Here is a 22,342-nt window from a genome sequence, read left to right as displayed (position 1 = left end):
AACACTGGAGTACATGTGTCTTTGCAAGTCGTGGTTTTCTCTGGATAGATGCTCAGGAGTAGGATTGCTGGATCAAATGGTAGTTCTATGTTTAGTTTTCTGAGGAATCTCCACACTGTTTTCCACAGTGGTTGAACCCATTTACAATCCCACCAACAGTTTAATCGGGTTCCTTTTTCTCCACACCCTCTCCAGCACTTATTGTTTGTAGATTTTTTGATGATGCCATTCTGGCCAATGTAAGGTGATACCTCATAGTGGTTTTGATTTGCATTTCTCTAATGATGAGTGATGTTGAAAATTTTTTCATGTGTTTTTTGGCCATCTGTATGTCTTTGGAGAATTGTCTGTTTAGGTCTTTTGCCCATTTTTTTTGATGGTTTTTTTTTTTTTTTATAGAGCTACAGAAGGTGTTAATAAATTTTGGAGATTAATCCCTTGTCAGTTGAATCACTTGCAAATATTTTCTCCCATTCTGTGGGTTGTCTTTTCATTTTGTTTAGGGTTTCCTTTGCTGTGCAGAAACTTTTGTTTCATTAGGTCCCATTTGTTTATTTTTAGTTTTAGTGTCATTACTCTAAGAGGTGGATCTGAGAAGATATTGCTGTCGTTTATGTCAGAGAGTGTTTGGCCTATGTTTTCCTCTAAGTGTTTTGTAGTGTTTGGTCTTATATCCAGGTCTTTAATCCATTTTGAGTTTATTTTTGTATATGGTGTTAGGGAGTGTTCTAATTGCATTCTTTTACTTGTGGCTGTCCAGTTTTCCCAGCACCACTTTTGGAATAAGCTGTCTTTTCTTCATTGTATATTCTTGCCTCCTTTGTCATAGATTAGTTGGCTGTAGGTGAATGGGTTTAATTCTGGGCTTTCTACCCTGTTCCACTGTTCTCTATTTCTGTCTTTGTGCCAGTACCATGCGGTTTTGATGACTGTTGCTTTGTAGTATAGTCTGAAGTCCAGGAGCCTGATTCCTCCAGCTCCAATTTTCTTTTTCAGGATATCTTCGGCTATTCTGGGTCTTTTGTGTTTCCAAACAAACTTTAAAATAAAATGTTCGAGTTCTGTGAAATATGTCCTTGGTAATTTGATAGGGATTGCATTGAATCTGTAGATTGCCTTAGGTAGTATAGTCATTTTGATAATATTAACTCTCCCAATCCAAGAGCATGGTATGTCTTTCCATCTATTTGTGTCATCTTTGATTTCTTTCATCAGTGTCTTATAGTTTTCAGAGTACAGGTCTTTTGTCTCTTGAGGTAGGTTTACTCCTAGATATTTTATTCTTTTGGATGGGATGGTAAATGGGATTGCTTCCCTAATTTCTCTTTCTGATCTTTCATTGTTAGTATATAGAAATACCGTTTTCTGTGTATTAATTTTGTATCCTGTGACTTTGTCAAATTCGTGGATGAGCTCTAACAGTTTTCTGGTAGAGTCTTTAGGATTCTCTAGGTATAGTGTCATGTCATTTGCAAAGAGTGATAGTTTTACTTCTTCCTTTCCAATTTGAATTTCTTTTATCTCTTTTACTTCTCTGATTGCTGTGGCTAGGACTTCCAAAACTATATTGAATTGTAGTGGTGAGAGCGGACATCGTTGTCTTGTTCCCGATCTCAGTGGGAATCTTTCCGCTTTTCAACATTAAGAATGATGTTAGCTGTGGGTTTTTCATATATGGCCTTTATGATGTTGAGGTAGGTTCCCTGCCCACTTTCTGAAGGATTTTTGTCAGAAAGGGATGTTGGATTTTGTCAAAGGCTTTTTCTGCATCTATTGAGAGGATCGTATGGTTTTTATTCTTCAGTTTGTTAATGTGGTGTAGCGCACTGATTGATTTGCAGATATTGAAGAACACTTGCATCCCTGGGATAAATCCCACTTGATCATGATGTACAATCCTTTGAATGTATTGTTGGATGCAATTTGCTAGTATTTTGTTGAGGATTTTTGCATCGATGTTCATCAGTGATACTGGCCTGTAGTTTTCTTTTTTGTGTGTATCTTTGTCTGGTTTTGGTACCAGGGTGATGGTGGCCTCATAGAAGGAGTTTGGGAGTATCTCTTCCTCTGCAATTCTTTCAGAAGGAGAGGTGTCAGCTCTTCTCTAAATGTTTGCTGGAATTCACTCGTGAAGCCATCTGGTCCTGGACTTTTGTTTGTTGGAAGTTTTTTAATCACAGTTTCAATTTCAGTTCTTATAATTGGTCCATTCATCATTTCTATATCATCTTGGTTTAGTCTTGGAAGATTGTACTTTTTTAAGAATGTGTCCATTTCTTCTAGGTTTTCTGTTTTACTGGCATATAGTTGCATATAGTAGTCTCTTATGATCCTTTGTATTTCTGTGATGTCTGTTGTTACTTCTCTTTTTCATTTCTAATTTTATTGATTTGAGTCTTTTTTTCTTGCTAAGTCTGGCTAAGGGTTTATTAATTTTGTTGATCTTTTCAAAGAACCAGCTGTTCGTTTCATTGATCTTTTCTATGGTTTTCTTCATTTGTATTTCATAGATTTCTGCTCTGATCTTTATGATTTCTTTCCTTTTACTAACTATAGGTATTTTCTGTTCTCGCTCAAGCTGCTTTAGATGTAAAGTTAGCTTATTTATTTAAGCTTTTTCTTGTTTCCTGAGGTGGGCTTGTATTGCTATAAACTTTCCTCTTAGAACGGCTTTTGCTGCATCCCATTGGTTTTGGAGTGTTGTATCTTTGTTGTCATTTGCTTCTAGTTATGTTTTAATTTCCTCTTTGATTCTTCAGTGATCTATTGGTTGTTTAGTAGCATGTTGTTTAGTCTCCATGTGTTTGTGTTATTTGCAGTTTTTTCTTGTTATTGATTTCCAGTTGTATAGCATTGTGGTCGGAAAAGATGCTTGATATGATTTCAATTTTCTTAAAGTTACTTAGGCTGGATTTGTAGCCCAGGATGTGATCCATCTTAGAGAATGTTTCATGTGCACTTGAGAAGAATGTGTATTCTGTTGCTTTTGGATGAAATGTCCTATAAATATCTATTAAGACCATCTGGTTTAATGCTTCATTGAGGGCCTGTGTTTCCTTATTGATTTTCTGTCTGGATGATCTGTCCATTGCTGTAAGTGGGGTGTTAAAGTCCCCCAGTATGATTCTGTTATTGTCAATTTGTTCTTTTAAGGTTGTTAGCAGTTGCCTTATATATTGTGGAGAACCTATGTTGGGTGCATAGATATTTAAAATTGTTATATTTTCTTCTTGGATTGATTTTGTGATCATTATGTAGTGACCTTCCTTGTCCCTTAAAATATTCATTTTAAAGTCATTTTGTCTGTCATGAGTATTGCTACTTCAGCTTTCTTTTGATTCCCGTTTGCATGGAATATTTTCTTCCATTCTCTTACTTTCAATTTGTATGTGTCCCTAGAAGTGAAGTGGGTCTCTTGAAGATAGCACATATATGGATCTTGTTTTTGCACCATGCAGCCCCCAGTCTATGTCTTTTGGTTGGGGAGTTTACTCCATTAACATTTAAGGTAATTATTGATATGTATGTTCTTATTGCCATTTTATTAATTGCTTTGGATTTGTTTTGTTGCTCTTTTTTCTTCTTTTCTCCTCTTGTTCTCTCCTCTTCTGGTTTGATGAGTATCTTTAGTGTTGTATTTGAGTTGATTTTTCTTACTTGTTTGTGTATCAATTGTAGATTTTTGGTTTGCAGTTATTCTGAAGTTTTGATATAAGAGTTTATATATATATGAGATTGTTTTAAGTTGTTGGTCTCTTAATTGCAAGTTCATCTCCAGTGTCCCACATTTGTACCCACCTCTTCTCATGATTTCTGATTTTGATAGCGTAATTGTGCATGGATGGTTTTGTATCTTTACTGTATATATACCTTTACTGGTGAGCCTTGTCATTTGTGGTATTTTTGTTTCCCGTTGTTGCCTTTTCTTTTCTGCCTAGAGAATTTCCTTTAGTATTTGTTGTAAAGCTGGTTTAGTGTTGCTGAATTCTCTTAGTTTTTGCTTATCTGTGAAGCTTTTGATTTCTCCTTCAAATCTGAATGAGAGCCTTGCTGGGTAAAGCAATCTTGGTTTTTTCTTTTCATCACGTTAAGTATATCATGCCACTCTCTTCTGGCCTGCAGAGTTTCTGCTGAAAAATCTGCCAATAACCTTATAGGGGTTTCCCTGTATGTTATTTGCTTCTTTTCCCTAGCTGCATTCAAGATTTTCTCATTGTCTTTAATTTTGGTCAGTTTGATTAATATGTGTCTTGGGGTCTTCCTCCTTGGGTTTATTTTATATGGTACTCGTTGTGCTTCCTGGATTTGAGAGAGTGGTTCCTTTACCATGTGAGGGACGTTTTCGGCTATTATCTCTTTGAATATTTTTTTCTGTTCCCTTCTCTCTCTCTTCTCCTGGCACCCCTATAATATGGATGTTGGTGTGTTTAACGTTGTCCCAGAGTTCTCTGAGATTCTCTTAATTTGTTTTCAGTCTTTTTTCTCTTTTGTTCCACATCCGTAATTTCTACTAATCTGTCCTTCACCTCACTTATTCGTTCTTCTGCCTCATGTATTCTTCTGTTAGCTGCTTCTAGTGAATTTTTTATTTGTTATTGTATTTTGCATCTCTTCTTGTTTAAGTTTTATATCTTGTATCTCTTTGCTCAGTGTTTCCTGTAAGTTATCAATCTTTGCCTCCAGTTTACTTCCAATGTCTTGCATCATCTTTAGCATCAACAGTCTAAAGTCTTTTTCCTGGAGGCTAAGAATCTCCTGATCACTTAGCTGTTTTTCTGAGGTTTTTTTCTTTCTCCCTCATCTGAGTTATAGTTCTCTGTCTTTTCATTTTTATAGATTTTTGGTGTGGTGACCTTTTTACAGATAATAGAGTTGTAGCCTCTCTTACTTCTGATGTCTGTCCCCCTTGTGGCTGAAGTTGGTATGGGGGCTTGGTGTAGGCTTCCGGATGGGAGGGACTGATGCCTGCCCACTGGTAGGTGGAGCTGATATTCCTCTGGTGGGTGGGGCTCTGTCTCTGAATGGGATTAGAGGCAGGGCTGTGTGCTTGGGGGGGTCTTTAGGCAGCCTGTTTAGTGAGGGGTGGGGCTGTTATCCCACCTGGATTGGTGTTTGGCCTGGGGCTTCTCAGCACTGATGGGTGGAGCCAGGTTTTCCCAAAATGGCTACCTCCAGAGAAAGGCACGCTGCTGAATATTCCCAAGAGCCTTGCTTGCAATGTCCTTTCTTCACAACAAGAGACATTCACCTCTGTTTTCCCAGGAGGTCCTCCAAGAACTGCAGTCAGGTTTGACCCAGATTCCTATGGAGCCTTTGCTTTTCCCTGGGACCCAGTGCATGTGAAATTCTGTGCACCTTTTAAGAATGGGATCTCCATTTCCCCCAGTCCCATAGAGCTCCTGCACACAAGCCCCACTGGCCTTCAATGCCAGATCCTCCAGGGGCTCTTTCTTCCAGTGCCAGATCCCCGCACATGGGAGTTTGATGTGGGGCCCAGAACTCTCACTCCTGTAGGTGAGTCTCTGTGAACCAGTTACTTTCCAGTCTGTGGGGCTTCCCATCCAGGAGGTATGGGGTTGCTTATATCATGTAATTGCCCCTCCTACCTCCTGATGTTGCCTCATCTTTGTCTTCTGGAGTAGGATATCTTTTTGAAGGTTTCTGTTCCATTTGGTTGAAGACTGCTCAGCCTTTACTTACAAATTTTGTGGTTTTTAGGAGAGAAGTTGAGCTCCATTCCTTCTATTCTGTCATTTTAATTTATTCCTGCTCTAATCTTTTCTACTTCCTTCCTTATACTCACTTTGGGCCTGGTTTGTCCTTTTTCTAATTCCTTAAGGTTTAGAGGAATTAGATTGTTTGAGACTTTTCTTATTTCTTGAGGTAGGCATTTATCACTATAAACTCCCCTCTTATAACTACTCTTGCTGTATCCTATAAATCTTGGTATGATACATTTTCACTTGTCTCAAGATACTTTTTTCTCTTTTGGTTTCTTCTTTGACCCACTGGTTGTTCAATCTCCATATATTTGTAGAACTTCCAATTTCCATGCTATTAATTTCTAGTTTCATACCACTGTGATTGGAAAAGTTGCTTGATATGATTTTGATCCTCTTAAATTTATCAAGACTTGTTTTGTGCCCTAACGTATGATCTATATTGGAAAACGTTCCATGTGCACTTGAGAAAAATATGTATTCTATTGCTTTTGGATGGAAGGTTCTGTAAACATCTGTTAAGCCGATGTGGTCTAATGTGTTGTTTGGGACCAACGTGTTTCCTTATTGATGTTCTGCCTGAATTATCCATTCATTGATGTAATTAGGGTACTAAAGTCCCCTATTATTATTGTATTGCTATATATTTCTCCATTTAGTACATTAATATTTGCTTCAGATATTTAGGTACTCCTGTGTTGGGTATTTAAAAAATATTTTATCTTCTGGTTGGAATGACCCCTCTATCATTATGTAATGCCCTTCTTTGCCTCTTATTACATTATTTCTTTTAAGTTCTATTTTGTCTGATATAAGTATAGTTATTCCATCTTTCTTTTAGTTTCCATTTGCATGGAATATATTTTTCCAACCTTCTCTTTTAATCTGTGTGAGTCCTTACATCTAAATCAATTTTTTTTTGTAGGAGGTATATAGATGGATCTTTAAACACACATACACACACACACAAAACCATTCAGTCACTCTGTATTTTGATTGGAACATTTAATCCATTTAGAGTTAAATTAATTATTGAAAGGTATGTGCTTTTTGCCATTTCGTTAATTGTTTTCTTGCTGATTTTGTAGCTCCTTTCTGTGCTTCTATTCTCCTGTTCTCTTCATTTGTAGTTTTATGACATTCTTTAGTGGTATGTTTATATTTCATTCTCTTTCTTTTGTGTATTTACTACAGAGTTTTACCATGAAACTTACATGTAACAACTTATAAGTCTTTTTAAAGTTGATAACAACTTAAATTTGATGCTATTATAAAACTCATTGTTATTACTTCCCCACCACCACCTTTTATGCTTTTAATGTGCCATTTTACATCTTTTTATCTTGTGTACCCCTTAACTACTGTAATCATAGTCATTTTTACTAGTTTGATCTTTAATCTTCATGCTATCTTTTTTTTTTTTTTTTTTGCTCTTTAGGGCTGTACCTGTGGCATATGGAGGTTCCCAGGCTAGCAGTCGAACTGAAGTTGTAGCCGCTGGCCCACACCAGAGCCACAGAAACATGGGATCCGAGCCACATCTGCAACCTACACCACAGCTCATGGCCACCCCAGATCCTTAACCCACTGAGCAAGGCCAAAGATCAAACCCGCAACCTCATGGTTCCTATTAAGATTCGTTTCCATTGAGCCACAACAGGAACTCCTTCATGCTATCTTTATAAGTGATTAGTTCACTATTTTTACTACATATTTCCCTTTCTAGTGATATTTATTCTTTCATATATATTCTTGTTATTAATAAGCACCCTTTCTTTTCAGCTCAGAGAAGTCCCTTTGATGTTTCTTGTAAGGTCAGTTTAATGGAGATGAACTCCTTTAGCCTTGAGTTTCTGGAAAATGCCTTATCTCTCCTTCACTTTTTTTTTTTTTTTTTTGGCTTTTTCTAGGGCAATACCCATGGCATATGGTGGTTCCCAGGCTAGGGGTCTAATTGGAGCTGTAGCATCTGGCCTACGCCAGAGCCACAGCAGTACGGGATCCAAACTGTGTCTATGACCTACCCCACAGCTCATGGCAATGCCAGATCCTTAACCCACGAGTGAGGCCAGGGATTGAACCCACAACCTCATGGTTCATAGTCTTATTCGTTAACCACTGAGCCATGACAGGAACTCCTCTCCTTCACTTTTGAGTAGACTTTGCTGCCAGGTATAGTATTCTCAGTTGGAAATTTTTTCTTTCAGCACTTTAACTATATTGTGCAACTCCCTTCTGGCCTGCAAAGTTTCTGTTGAAAACTCTGATAAAAGTCTTATAAGGGTTCCCGTCTATGTAGCAAGTAATTTTTCTCTTTATACTTTTAAGATTCTCTTCTTGCCTTTATTTTTTGACATTTAAAGTACAATGTGTCTTGGTATGTGGGTCTCTTACTTGATTTCCCTTATTTGGAACTCTGGGATTCCTGGATCCGAATGTTTGTTTCTTTCTTCAAGTAGAGAAGTATTTAGCCATTATTTGTTCAAATAAGATTTCTGTCCCTTTCCTCCTCCCCTTCTGGGAGCCCTATGTTATTAATTTGTAGTCTGTTTGATTGTTGTACCTTAAGTTCCTGAAGCTATCTTCATTGTGCTCCTCTGATTGGATGAGTTCCACTGCTCTATCTTGTAGTTGACTGATCCTTTCAGCTCATTTATTGCATTCTTTGCTCTGTGACTTCTATTTAGTACTTTCTTATAGTTTCCATCTCTTTGTTGAAGTTTCACGGTGTTCATCCATTCTCCTCCCCAGTTCAGTAAGCATTTCTATGACCATTACTTTAAAGTCTTTATCTGGAAAATTACTTATCTTCATCTCATTAAGGTTTTTTCCCTGAGGTTTTAGCTTTTTCTTTCATTTGGAAATTATTCTTCTGCTTCTTCATTTTGTGTGACTCTGTGTTGGCTTTTAACAGTAGATGAAACCACCTCTCCCAGTCTTGAAGGCATGGCCTCTGGTAGGTGATGAAATTTGTTGTTTCATTTCCCCTCAATTATCTCTCAAAAATTTGTGCTTGACCAAGCAGACTATTAAATTTTTAACAGGTCCTAGTAGTTGAGGATATGCCAAGATGTGTCAGTGTCCCAAAGGGGAGGATCTCAGTGCCTAGATTCAGGATGATTAGAAGCTAGACCCTCAAGCATTAGCTTTTAAATGTAAGCAAGTATATATAGTTCTAGAGGATGACAAGTGTAAGCCCCACTGGCCACCACAACCAGATGATCTGAAAGTGTTCCTGAATGGAAAATTCAAAAATAAGGGCTCCAAATGAGTGTACAAGTTCTTTTCTGGGTGATACTGGTGAATTGGAGCAAGACAGCAGGAAAGAGACCAGATGAAGTGACTAAGCCTATGTTCCTTGAGAGTAGCTCCTTGAATACAAGTCTCCTGGCTACCAGAGCCAGGCAGTCAAGAGGCATCCACAGCAGCTATAGCAGCATGCCCCACCGCCCGCAACAAATTAGACACCAGACATAAAAACGAGAGCATCAAGCATGTATAAAGCCTCCCTCCAGGAGACACGTAAACGCTTTTAAGTGTACAGTTCAGTGATAGTAAGTATATTCACACTGCTATGAAACCTATCTCCAGAACTTTCCCATCTTGCAAATCAAAACTCTATACCCATTAAATAACTGCCCTTTTCCTGCTACTCCCAGACCCTGGCAACCACCATTCTTCTTTATGTGTCTATGAATTTGACTATTTTAGATACTTCATGTAAGTGGAATCATAGTTTATTTTTTCTAGTTTTATTGAGAAATAATTGACATATTTCACTGTATAAGTTTAAAGTGTACATCACGATGGCTTGATTTACATATATTGTGAATTTTTTACCACAATAGGTTCAACTAACATCCATCACTTCATGAGAACTCTTAGGATCTACTCTCTTTCTACAACTTCCCTATATATTATACAAGTGTTAGCTAGAGTCATCATATCATACATTACATACTTAGGACTTATGTATATTATAACTGGAAGTTTGTGCCTTTTGACCGCCTTCCTCTACTTCCACCTCCCCATACTATCTGGCTCTGGCAACCACATGCCTGATATCTTTTTCTAGGAGTTTGTTTCTGTTAGTTTTGACATATGAGTGAAATCACACAGTATTTGTTTCTCTCTGTCTAAATTCTGTTTTTAATTTAAAATATTAGCAGTCACTGAATGAAAGGATTTTTTGCTTGTTATGTTTTGAGACTTTTGGCTGATAGTTGGGCCTGAGCCCAATCAATATACTGGATGGACTTTTATATACAGTGCAGTCATAAGCCACAGAACTTGTTAATGATCCATTTCTGAATACAGAAACTAAATGTCATCATGTTGAAGGATAACTAATTAGATGCTCAGATAGTATTTGACTTTGAAGTTATTTATAAAATTTTAATTTTTCTTTGAATGTTAAAAGAATGAGAAATATAAGATAGAAAATTTATCAAAGAGAGTGGACCTAATTACAGCATTCTCCTGCAGTTAGTATTGATTATTATACTATTTAGCCTTTGTTGTGTAACACTCTGAAGCTTTCACTGAGTGGAGAACCCCTTGGGTTTTGGTTTCAGTCCTGCCATCTATATGACCTTAGGCAAATCATTTAATTTCTCTAAGTTTAGATATTACTATCCTTACCAGTATTCAAATGCAAAACAAAAGATGGAGAAGATAGTATCCAGCCTGCTTACTTTAGGACAGAGTTATGAGAATTACCAGGGTGTATTGTGTAGAAAAAAAAAAAAACTCTGAAATATTAACTTTTGAAACATGTGTTATTAAAAAAATCCACCCTTTACAAACTTTTTATTTTTAGATGTCTTTGTTCTAAAAATCCTATGCTACTCTAGACTAAAATGATATACTTCCCTGCCTCCCAGTTCTCTCTATATTAGATTTCCTATACTGACACTAAACTCGCATATTAAAAAATGGTGAACAGCTTTGGTGCTGTGACTAGGTCTAGGAATGAGGGAGTAAAGAATACCAGGAAAAAACTAGAGAAGAATTTCCCTCCCTCCTTTCTTACCCACTCTCCCATAACTTCCCAGCTGCAATTCCTCTTCAGTTTGAGAATATGGAGAAGACTGAGAGATATAGAACAAAATGACAGAGTGATATTAGAAATGCAACTGTGGGAGAATCTCAGGAATGGTTTGACTCTTCATCTATAGTTTCACTTAAATTATATCATGTATAAAATCACTGTGACTCTGATTTATGCAACAACCTGGAAACTCAGGACCTGTGGCTTCTGGCCATGTACCTGACATTTGCTTTTTACATGAGCTAGTCATGTTCACGCCTATGTTTTATTTAGCTTTTCATCTATTAATGAGGACAAATTACTTCCCAGGGTTGTTAAGAAAAGAGAGAACCTGGAGTTCCCGTCGTGGCGCAGTGGTTAACGAATCCGACTAGGAACCATGAGGTTGCGGGTTCGGTCCCTGCCCTTGCTCAGTGGGTTAACGATCCGGCGTTGCTGTGAGCTGTGGTGTAGGTTGCAGACGCGGCTCGGATCCCGAGTTGCTGTGGCTCTGGCGTAGGCCGGTGGCTACAGCTCCGACTCAACCCCTAGCCTGGGAACCTCCATATGCCGCGGGAGCGGCCCAAGAAATAGCAACAACAACAACAACAACAAAAAAAAGACAAAAAGACAAAAAAAAAAAAAAAAAGAAAAGAAAAGAGAGAACCATAATGCCATGAAAGCCCTAACAAAGGTAGCCTTTACAAAGAATAGATACAACAATACTCCAAAGGTTAAAACTTCTATATAGATGTAAAGCACTACTTCTACTTGAGCTAGAAAGGGAAGGGATACTGTGAATATGAAACAGATATATAATCCTGAATCCTCTTTTGGATTATTAGTTTTAAACTCCCACTCAAACCTTCACGAAAGTACTAAGAAGAAGGGAGGTTTTTGAAAATGGTATTTGGCTTTTTTCTCATCCCTCATGTGTTTACCCAGAGTGAAAGAGGCCATTGAGTAGGGAAAGACCTTAAAGAAAAGACGGAGGGTAAAAAAGTAAAAGGTCTGGAAATCATTCATTCTTTGTTTAACCAGTTCTTATTTTGTTTTCTATGAGCAAGTGTAATATGTAGAACACTAATTCTGAAACGCACCTCATGATGACAGCACCAGCCGGCTTTCCTAGAGGATGAAACAGGCTTACTGAGGTTAAGTGATTTGCCCTGAGTAAGAAATGGAATGGGTTTTTGAACCTTCATTTTTCTCATTCAGAGCCTATGCTCTTCATCATTGCCCTATTCTGTTTTAGGAAAAGCAGAACAATCTTCTGGAATAAATGTCAACTGAACCTGTCCTCAAAAGTTATAAGGAAGACAAACTGCTCCAGAGAGTCTCCCCACCTCTCCTAGGGCCACACGGTACAAGGAGACATCTCTAACTATCTCTGCATGCTGGCTTAAGGCTCCTTCCCTTTTTTGGCAAGTAGAAGTTCCCAGGTCAGGGATCAAATCCATCACACCAGTAACCAGAGCTATAGCAGTGATAATGCCAGATCCCTAACCTGCTGAGACACTAGGGAATTTAAAGGATTCCTTTCTTTCTTTCTTTCCTTCTTTTTTTTTTTTTTTTTTTTTTTGTCTTTTTAGGGCTGCACTCATGGCATGCGGAAGTTCCCAGACAAGGGGTCAAATCGGAGGTATGGCTGCTGGCCTATGCCACAGCCACAGCAACACAGGATCTGAGCCGAATCCATGACCTACGCTACAGCTCACGGCAACACCGGATCCTTAACCCACTAAGCAAGCCTAGGAATCGAACCCACAACTTCATGGCTCCTAGTCAGATTCGTTTCCGATGTGCCACGACAGGAACTCCCAGAGACTCCTTTCTTGACTAGCCAGATTCTTCATACTTTCTTATATTCTTCTCACAAGGCTTCAGCTTGTCAAAGCCCTAGTTCGACCACTTGACATTTAGCTTCTGCCCTTGCTGCTTGATGACTTAAGGTTATTAAGTTTTTTTCTAGGTTTTTCTTTCTAGGTTTCTAAGTCTTAAGAGTAAAAACTGATAGTCCCAGATCATGTTCCTACACCAGGCCACAGGCTGCTGGCCAGTCCACATGGATTAGGTAACTTGGGCCAAGTGTCCAAACCCTTGGCTGTGGCTGAGGATGGGCAGGGCAATCAAGTTCCTTGAGAACTACGGCATAAGTAGGTGGGCATTCTGAAACTTAGCCTGTGCCATTTCAAAACATCACCCATACAAGATCTGCTTCCTTTTTTCTTTTTTTTTTAATTCAATAAATTTTATTATATTTATGGTTGTACAACCATCATCACAACCTAATTTTAAAATATCTCCATCCCAAACTCCTAGTCCATCCCTCCCTCCTCAATCTGTCTCCTATGGGATCCAGAAGTTTTTTAAAGCCTGTGAGTCTGTTTCTGTTCTGCAAAGAAGTTCACTGTATTCTTTTCTACATGTAAGTGATAGCATACGATGTTTGTGTCTGTCTGACTAACTTCACCTAGCATGATAATTTCTAGGTCCATCCAAGTTGCTGCAAATGGCATTATTTAATTCTTTTTAGGGCTGAGTAACATTCCAGTGTATTTATGTGCAACATCTTCTTTATCCACTCCTCTGTCGATGGACATTTAGATTGCTTCCATGTCCTGGCTATCGTATATAGTGCTGCAATGAACACTGGGGTGTATGTATCTTTTCGAGTCATGATTTTCTCTGGATAGATGACCAGCAGTGGGACTTTTGGATCATATGGTAATTCTATTTTTAGTGTTTTGAGGAATCTCTATACTGTTTTCCATCATGGTTGTATCAATTTATATTCCCACCAACAGTGTTAAAAAGTTCCCTTTTGCCACACCCTTTCCAGCATTTTTTGTTTGTAGACTTTTTGATGATGGCAATTCTGGTTGGTATGAGGTGATATCTCATAGTAGGTTTTTTTGTTTTGTTTTGTTTTGCTTTTTGCCATTTTTAGGGCCGATCCAGCGGCATATGGAGGTTCCCAGCTAGGGGTCCAATCGGAGCTGTAGCCGCCAGCCTACGCCAGAGCCACAGCAACGAGGGATCCAAGCTGCGTCTGCAACCTACACCACAGCTCATGGCAACTAGGGATCCTTAACCCACTGAGCAAGGCCAGGGATTGAACCTGCAACCTCACGGTTCATAGTCGGATTCATTAACCACTGAGCCACAACAGGAACTCCTCTCATAGTAGTTTTGATTTGCATTTCTTTCCTTTTTTTTTCACTTTTTAGTGCTGCACCTGTGGCATATAGAGGTTCCCGGGCTAGGGGTCAAATTGGAGCTATTGCTGCTGGCCTACACCACAGCCAGAGCAACACAGGATCCAAGCCATGTCTGCGACCTATACCACAGTTCACGGCAATGCCGAATTCTTAACCCACTGAGTGAGGCCAGGGATTGAAACTGCATCCCCATGGTTACTAGTTGGGTTTGTTAACCATTGAGACAAAACAGGAACCTCTTTAATAATTAGTGATGTTGAACATCGTTTCATGTATTTTTTGGCCATTCATCTGTCTTCTTTGAATGCTTCCTTTTTTATTTGCATGTTTCTATTAAAGATACTGCTATTCTTCCTATCACTTGGATTGAAAGTTTAAATTTTTAAAAATTAAACAGACTTGATTTTGTTGGAAAATTGTAACACACTCAAAATATAACAGGGTATACATGTTGGAAGCTGTCTGTGTCTACCAAAGATGGTCCGGGCCCTCTTAGAGGCAATCATGCTAACAGTTTTTGAAGTATTCTCAGAAAAAGCCTATGCATATTCAAGTATTTTAGCCAGATTTTATCTTCATTTCATTTTACATAAGTGGAAGAATACTATAAATAAATGTGTGCCCAGCTTTTCTAATTTAACAAGTAGACCCCAAGACTTATTCCATATCAACATATATATAGATTTTTTTCATTTGTAGTGGCTTTATAAAACTTAATTATAGTTAATATGTGATAAATATATATGATTTTTTTTAACCAGTGCCCTTTTGATAGGTAGGTACATGGTTTCCACTCTTGACATTACAAGTAAGCTTGCAAATATCATATATGTTTGTATACAACTGTAAATATTACCTATACATTTTTAAGTCACAGCATGCATGACATTTCCATTTTGATACATTTATGGCCAAATTGCCTCTGCAGATACTTTGCCCATTTCTCTCACCATCTGTGCAAAAGTCCTTGTCTGCCCATACCATGCACAGCCTTGTGTTCTGTCAAACTTCCTGATCTCTTATAATCTGGTAATCTCAGTCGTTTTTAATATTAACTCCTTTCTTACCCATTATGCCAGTTCATCACCTAGGTCTGTGAGGTCTTTCAGTCTCTTTCACATCCACCTGTTTCTTTGTAACTGCAGAGCTGTGACCATAGTTTCAGGTTTTGTTGTATCATGTGTTGGCTCCTAATATCACTCATACCATTCTCTTCCCTTATTACTTCACAACTCAGCCATAAAGTGCCAGAATAGTATTTTCCTAATTTCACTTCTAGACTCAGAAACCTTTGGTGGCTCCCACTGACAACAATTATCAAGTTTAAATCCTCAGCCAGGCACTGAATGCGCCCCAGAGTCCAGTCCCAGTCTACTTTAGTGCCCTCACACATATACAAAAGTTCTGCTCCGAACTTCTGCTTGGCTATCATCATGCTTATTGTTTCATCACTTCTCTTCCTTGGGAATTCTTCTTTCCATTCAAACCTAATTTCACTTATCCTTCTAAGGTCCTCTGTGATCACTATGTATTGACAACCCAGTTCATTATTCTCTCTTCTTAGAATTGTTAAAACACGCATTGTCTGTATCACTCATTCGGCATTTATTAAATCATTGGAATTAAGATTTTAGTGTATTTCCCTGTCTCCTGAACTAAGCTATAAGCTCTAGAAGAAGCCATCTCTGAGACATTTTTGGTATCTTGCCCTGCCCCCACACAGCACAAACCCCTCATGTTTTGAGGTGCTCAAAAAATATGTGTAGATTGAAACAAGACCTAAATACACTAAAAATAGAAAAGTTTTTCCAAAAGAACCTAAATCCATAAAGGCACTTTACTTTTGTTTTCCCTAACCTACATGAGATGCCAAAGGTATCTGCTGATAACTCAAAAAACAGTCGTGTTGTGAGAGAGAAGCTCACAGTGAAAGTTAAAAAAAAAAAAAGACTCAAAAACACTAGCCAAAATAGGACTCAATAATTCCAACAAATAACACTTCCCACCTGACTGTCACTAGGCTGTTTTATAGCTTGTCCAGCATTTAGCCTTTAACAATCATCACCTAATTGGTGCATTCTTTTTGACAAATCAAAGTAGAGGTAATCTTGATCATCTGCCCAATTCTTTGCCTAGAGGCTAATTTCTCTCCTAGTTCTGGAGGAATAGGGTACCCTATGGTGTGCTATATTGGTAGCAGATCAAACCCAGCTCTTGATCTTATCTCATATCCAGTGAAACTTATCTCAAATCCAGTCTCAGTAATCTGAACAAAGTAAAATATTCCAGGCCCCTAGTTTCAAATAAAGCTTGCCTTAGAAATCAAACTATTTCTCTAAGTTAATTTTTATAATACAGGACAAAACTGTATCGTTTTATATGCACATACCTGTATATAAATGCATAGGAAGACATTTGGAAGGACACATCTGGAAGTGGTTATTTCTAAGAAGAAAAGTGGATATCAGTTGTATTCTTTCAGAGAGAAATATTCTTCTTTAAAACAAATAAGAAGTTGGATCTTGTTACTCATACTTGTTTTCGTCAAGGAGTATCATTAAATTCCACGATGCTTCTAAACATTCATCTGGAAAAAGGGACCTACCACTGATATGTTCTATTTTTATCCAGATTGCCTGACCAATCGACCTGTAAAAAACATTGTTTGTGGGCCTAAGTGACCAAAGGAAGTCCATGAATCAAATACTTCACTTCTGTCACATTATCACAAGCTTAATGCTCCTTAGAGTCAGAGGCAATATGGTGTTGTAGGGAAGGAAAAAGGATTTGAGTTCTAGTTTGGGCTCTGCTAAGAGTATGCGGGCAGACCTTGGGAAATTCACTTTCTTTAGGGTGGATAATCTCGGATTACTAGAAAATTCACGACGATGCATTCTACGAAGAAAAGCCTATTATTCAGTTCCGAGGTGCTGCGAATATAAAGGCAAGAAAAAATCCTTTCAATTCAGCAAACACTGAGTGCCTATCACATGCGTGGTATGTATTAGGACGCACCCCGCACTTCAGGCGCTCACTCGGCAGGGTTTAAACACAACTGCAAAAGGGTTAAGTCCTGTCACTGAAGAAGCATTTCGCTTCTCTTGGCCTTGGTCATTACCCAAAGTGCCAACGTCTAACTGCAGTCAACCTTAAGATGAAGACATACCTGCAGCGAACGTGGAGTCAACGCTACTACAGTTCCCAGCATGCCACTCTTCCCACAACGCCCTCTCCCGCCCCCATTCCTGGACTCCTGAGAACCCGGACTTGTAGTCCCAACTCAAGGCTGGCGGCGACGGCGAAGCACTCTAGAAATGTGCTTTTCGCACTAGTAAGCAGTGAGACCGTAATTTCCAACTCAAGTCCTACTCCAACTGACTAGGGCTTGCCATTTAGCCTAACACCCTCATTCTAGCGCTCCTCAGACCTACTAGCTGCCGGGGTGGGACCACGCCCCGGAAGTGGAGTCAAGTCTCCCAGCCGACTGCCGAAGCTTCTTCCAGCCACTCCTAGCCCGGCCAGAGCCCGCGGGGCGGGCTCCGGGGCGTGGACTGCGGGGGCGGCTAGGCGCGGCGTCGCGCCAGGGGCGGAGCCGCGGCACGGGGCCGCGCGTCTGGGTGGCGGCGGGAGCGCGCCCGTGGGGAGAGGCGGCTGCGGCTGCTGCTGCTTGTGGGGAGGGAGGGAAGGAGGAACCGGGAAGGGGTTGGGGGGGGCAGGGCGATCGGAGAGCCGTGTTCCTAAGGCGGTGGCGGCGTCTCCGACGGAGCTGGAGGAGGGCGGGGAAGGAGGATGGGGCACGCAGGGGGTTGGGGTTGGCGCTAGCCGCAGCGGCTCGCCTCGTACTGTGGGAGAGCGGCGGCTGCTCCTGCAAGTTGTAGGATCAGGAGCCGGCCGCCGCTGCCGCTGCCGCTGCCGCTGCCTCGGGCAAAGAGGAGGAGTAGGGAGCGGCGGGGGTCGGGAGGGAGGGGACGGGCTGGGGGAGCGAGCTGGGGAAGACTGAGCGGGCTCTGCGCCGGGCGGGCGGGCGGCGGGGGGGCCGGCGACCGCAGCCGGGGGGACGCGGGAGGATGGAGCAAGTGGAGATCCTGAGGAAATTCATCCAGAGGGTCCAGGCCATGAAGAGTCCGGATCACAATGGGGAGGACAACTTCGCCCGGGACTTCATGGTGAGTCCCTCCCCTCGCTGTCGCCTCCTTTCGCCGGCACCGGAGCCCACTGCCGCCTTGCCCAGCCGGCCCGGGCCGCCAGTGCTTTGTGTGCGGCTGTAAGGAGAGGGGCGGAGGCGGCGCGCACCAGCTCCAAAGGCCGGGTGGTCTCGGAGGCCAGCGGGAGGTGAGATCGCCTCCGCCCCTCGGCCTCCTTTCCTCTCTTCCCGCGATCGCGTCCCTTTCCGCCGGCGTCTGGGACGCGAAGGGAGAGGCGGCCGGCCGAGCCCGCACTCAGCACCGCCGCCCGCGACCACCTATTGTTTCTCGGGCCGGGAGCCCGAGGCGAATGAGGTGCAGGCCGGGGGGCTAGTCTTTCCTCACCTCCCCGTCCAGACCGCCCCTGCTGGGAGGGTCGAGGCAGGGAGGAGAGCGATCTTGGCTGACGGCAGAACGTGGCTATTAAGATTGCAATTAACTCACGGGGTCCCTTTGCTCAAGCTGGGCTCAGAAGTGGGCAAGGTAGGACTTTTGCCGTTTCTGGACTGGCAATTATTATCTCCAACGCATGGGAAAGGATTGCTCGAAAGAAATCTCTTGGTTTACTCAATTTCTTTTTACCCGTCTCGTCGCTTGAGACCCTGGTTTGAGATGGTGTTGGGGTCAGCGTGACTTGAGGTCGAGGGGGTAAAGTGTATGTGTAGAGGCGGGGGTGGTTATCCTGAAGCCTACTTCAGACTCCCTAGGGGATATTGCTGAAGGCGGAGGGGATGTGACTATCACTTCCTATCCGGGGTGGGGGTGGGGAACTTGGGAACAATAGTCCTGGTGGGGCGGAGGCGACGGTAAGGGCCGAAGCCCTGAACTGGGAGATAACCTCCGAGGCCTACCCCCATCCTAACCCCCCTTCCCACCGCTTCCGCCCTCTGCTTGTGCTGGCGGGCTGGAGACGAGGTTAAAAGTCTTGTGCGTGAAATTGCTCTTGGGTCATCACTGTGATGGGGTCAGAACCGAAGGCGTGGGACCAGAAGTCGACTTCCTCCATTACCCCCCCCCCCCCTTTATTTTTCTGCTGGACAATGTTCCCTTTAGGGTTGTTTCTCGGTTTAGGAGGCGGTGGTTGCGGCTGCTGCTCCTGCGGATGTTGCGCAAGACTGGGGCGTTGGAAACCCTGGAGGTCTGGGGAATGGAAAAGGAAGTGGGACTTTGGGAAGTGGTTGCTCCTTAGACTTGGCGGAGTTTGGGAATGGGAAATACGCTAGGGAAAATTTTGCTCCGGGGCTAGATACACGAAGAATAATCACTTAAGTCTGAAATTGTGGATCGTAAAAAGGATACATAGTTTATGTCTATAAAAAGGACTGAGCAGCAAACGTTGACTTGTTTTTTGTTTCAAAGTACAGTTTAATTGTTTACAAGGTGCAGGTGAAATGGCTTTTAGTACTAAAATGCCTTTTCACATTTTAAAGAAACTCCAATCTAGTAAATTTTTAATGTTAAAATTGTTAACACCTATATATATATAAGATCCCTGACCTTACACAATATTGTAACAGTATTGTTGAGCTTTGTTGATTCCCTCCTCCCTAGACCAATAATAGAGGCTAGGAGGTAGGTTTCCATAGTATCTTTTCAAGGTGGAAAAAAATATTGATTAAATAATTTATGCCTATTTTAAACATTTTTCGCTTGTTATTTAGCCCATGTATTTTGAAAAACAAGTTTTTGATCTGAGAAGGTTAAGGAAAAGAGGACATTTTTCCCTCTTACCTCTGAGAATTTTGAATGTGTTGCTATTTTTGGAATGATACCACAGTAATTGAATGGAGTCCCCTTTTGACTCTCTAGCAAAAATAGAAAAAAATATTAACTTAGAATATGTTATATGTTTCAGACTAATTACAATCTTGTTTTGGTTATGGAAGAAGAGGTGATGTGGTCCCTGGCCACTTTTCCTCTCCATGCTAGTCTTCTTGCTATCCAGGAGCCTATCCTGTCAGGAAGGAGCATTGTTTGGAAATGCAGGCCATCAGGACAAATGCTCAGTCTCTGAACTCCTGTGCAGGGGAAGTGGCCTTAGGGTTCATGCTTTGGGGATGAGTCAGGGATTCCTATTGGAGATTTCTTTTCTCTAGGACTAAATGAGTTTCCTTTTTCTTCTGGGATAGCTAGGTGATTCTACATGATTTGATGACTAAGGCTGTTCTTTTATAGTGCTTGCTTTCTTTATTCCGTGACTTGATAAGCTGTAGATATAATTAAGGCTGCTGGTTGTTGCTGTCTTTTCCCTTGACTAGAAGGCTGGAGGGAAACTATATCCTCTCTGCCATGGAAGAGCTGATAGAGTCTAACTTTTCTGTTCTTAAATTCTGACTGGATTAAAATGCAGTTTTAAATTTTAGCATTTTAGAATTGAGCCTTAAAGATAATCTAGCCATTATAACCCTATTCATTTGTAAAGGGATAAAGTTCACTGTTTCAGATTTGGAAATTATAGAATAACAATTAAGAATGCCTTACCTTTAGGAAAGTGGAATGGGCATTCAAACTGTGCTCTTTCAAATCTGTGCAACTTTCCCATCACGCAAAGGCTATTTCTGTTAATTTTTTTTTTTTCCCCCGCCCTGCCCACAGCATTCAGAAGTTCCCTGGCCAGGGATCCAACCAAAGCCACAGCAGTGACAATGCCGAATCCTTAATCTAGGCCACCAGGGAACTCCCATTAATGTATTTAATGCTTCTCTGTGACCATACTTAAATATACCATTTAATATTCTTGGGTTAGGAGTTCCTGTCATGGCTCAGCGGAAATGAATCCAACTAGGAACCATGATGATGCAGGTTCAATCCCTGGCATTGCTCAGTGGGTTAAGGATCTGACGTTGCCATGAGCTGAGGTGTGGTTCAGAGATATGGCTCGGATCTGGCATTGCTGTGGCTGTGGTGTAGGTCGGCAGCTGTAGCTCTGATTCAGCCCCTAGCCTGGGAACCTCCATATGCTTGCAGGTGTGGCCCTTAAAAAAAAATACACACACACACACATTCTTGGGTTATTTTTCTAACTTAATGTTTGGTAAGTGTTTTCCATTTATAAATATATAAATATATAGGTGGCTATATAATATTTCATCTGGCCACTATTTTATCGCTTAACTATTTTCCCGTGGTCAAATGTTTAGACCATTTATTTTCTGCTATTATGTATTATTAATTCTGTAATGAACACATGCATAAACCTTCATTTTGGATAATTACATAAGATATCTTCCAGTAGTGTAAGTACTAGGCTAAAGGATGTAAACATTTAATATATATTTTTGAATAACTTTTTGAAGAAGTATCAGTTTATTCAACTGTCACTAATATATGAGTGTTCATATAATTATCTTGATCTTTGATCATTTGATGGTTGAAAAATGGTGTCTTGCTTTAAGTTGAATATCTTGATAACTAGTACAGATAGAAATTTTTCCATCTGCCACTAACTACTCTGACTTGTCTATTATTGGCTTTGGCCTGTTGTGCCTTCCATCATGAGAAAGAGGAGAAAAAGTAAGGTATTGAAATGGTGTAAACTAGGCACCAAAATAATTACTTTACAAGTTGATGGTTAAACAGGTAATCTGTGGCAGATCCAGAACTTGATCTCAACTGTCTGGCCTTTTAGTCTCTGTATGAGGTGGCAGACAGTGATCATGACTAGTAAATGTGTAAGATAGGGTGGTGCACATTTACGTTTGACAGACCTGGGTTTTGCTCCCATCTCTGCCGTTGGCTAGTTTCTGACCTTGGGCAGGCCATTTAAAAGAAAGAGGGAGTTCCCATTGTGGCTCAGTGGTTAAAGAACCTGACTAGTATCCATGAGGATGCAGGTTCGATCCCTGGCCTTGCTCAGTGGGTTAAGGATCCTGCGTTGCTGTGGCTGTGGTGTAAGCCGGCAGCTGTAGCTTGGATTCGACCCCTACCTAGCCTGGGAACCTTCATCTGCCTTGGGTGCCGCCTTAAAAAGACAAAAAAAGAAAAGAAAAGAAAAGAAAATGGGATGACTGAGTTCTTTCATCTTTAAAAGAAGAAAAATGCTACCTACTTCACAGGACTGAAGTCTGAAACTGATATTTTGGGGCTTCATCTAACAAATTGTGCTGTCTGTATATTCTCAAATGGCTAATTTATGTAGTTAATTACAGATTAAACTAAGGATAGAAGGAAAAAGCTATCTAGGCTTTT

General features: G+C 40.8%; 2 protein-coding genes and 2 long non-coding RNA genes across 10 annotated transcripts in view; 1 reads left to right on the top strand and 3 right to left on the bottom strand.

Annotated features, from left to right (window-relative positions):
• GSAP (gamma-secretase activating protein) overlaps positions 1 to 17,422 on the bottom strand; it is a 220,991-nt gene extending 203,569 nt beyond the window's left edge. For all 5 annotated transcript variants that reach the window (XM_084977406.1, XM_084977413.1, XM_084977410.1 and 2 more), the window contains exons 1-2: positions 17,137 to 17,422; positions 16,360 to 16,415 (exon numbers count right to left, since the gene is read on the bottom strand). In XM_084977406.1, the coding sequence (XP_084833532.1) occupies positions 16,360 to 16,399 (40 nt within the window). In that variant the 5' untranslated portion in view covers positions 16,400 to 16,415; positions 17,137 to 17,422. The remainder of the gene's footprint in view (positions 1 to 16,359; positions 16,416 to 17,136) is intronic.
• LOC146400069 (uncharacterized) lies at positions 8,566 to 13,062 on the bottom strand. Its single transcript, XR_014816109.1, has 2 exons — positions 12,559 to 13,062; positions 8,566 to 11,140 (listed from the first exon to the last, which is right to left on the bottom strand). It is a non-coding gene; the product is annotated as an uncharacterized LOC146400069 (long non-coding RNA).
• A 348-nt stretch (positions 17,423 to 17,770) lies between the features above and the next one.
• PTPN12 (protein tyrosine phosphatase non-receptor type 12) overlaps positions 17,771 to 22,342 on the top strand; it is an 83,075-nt gene continuing 78,503 nt past the window's right edge. For 2 of the 3 annotated variants that reach the window (XM_021102555.2, XM_021102553.2), the window contains exon 1: positions 17,771 to 18,136. In XM_021102555.2, coding sequence (XP_020958214.1) covers positions 18,038 to 18,136 — 99 coding nt within the window. In that variant the 5' untranslated portion in view covers positions 17,771 to 18,037. Of the gene's footprint in view, positions 18,137 to 18,354; positions 18,638 to 22,342 lie in introns of those variants that run through there. The other variant, XM_084977429.1, reaches the window with a different exon arrangement.
• Positions 18,396 to 22,153, bottom strand: LOC146400068 (uncharacterized). Its single transcript, XR_014816097.1, has 2 exons — positions 19,006 to 22,153; positions 18,396 to 18,901 (listed from the first exon to the last, which is right to left on the bottom strand). It is a non-coding gene; the product is annotated as an uncharacterized LOC146400068 (long non-coding RNA).

The sequence above is a fragment of the Sus scrofa genome, chromosome 9 (assembly GCF_054392235.1).
Source record: "Sus scrofa isolate SSC_HxYL_T2T_F1_AM1 chromosome 9, Sscrofa_HxYL_maternal_Yorkshire_Landrace_v2.0, whole genome shotgun sequence".
Lineage (NCBI taxonomy): Eukaryota > Metazoa > Chordata > Mammalia > Artiodactyla > Suidae > Sus > Sus scrofa.
The sequence above is the reverse complement of the archived record's forward strand: the minus strand, read 5'-3'. Positions and strand labels throughout refer to the sequence as shown.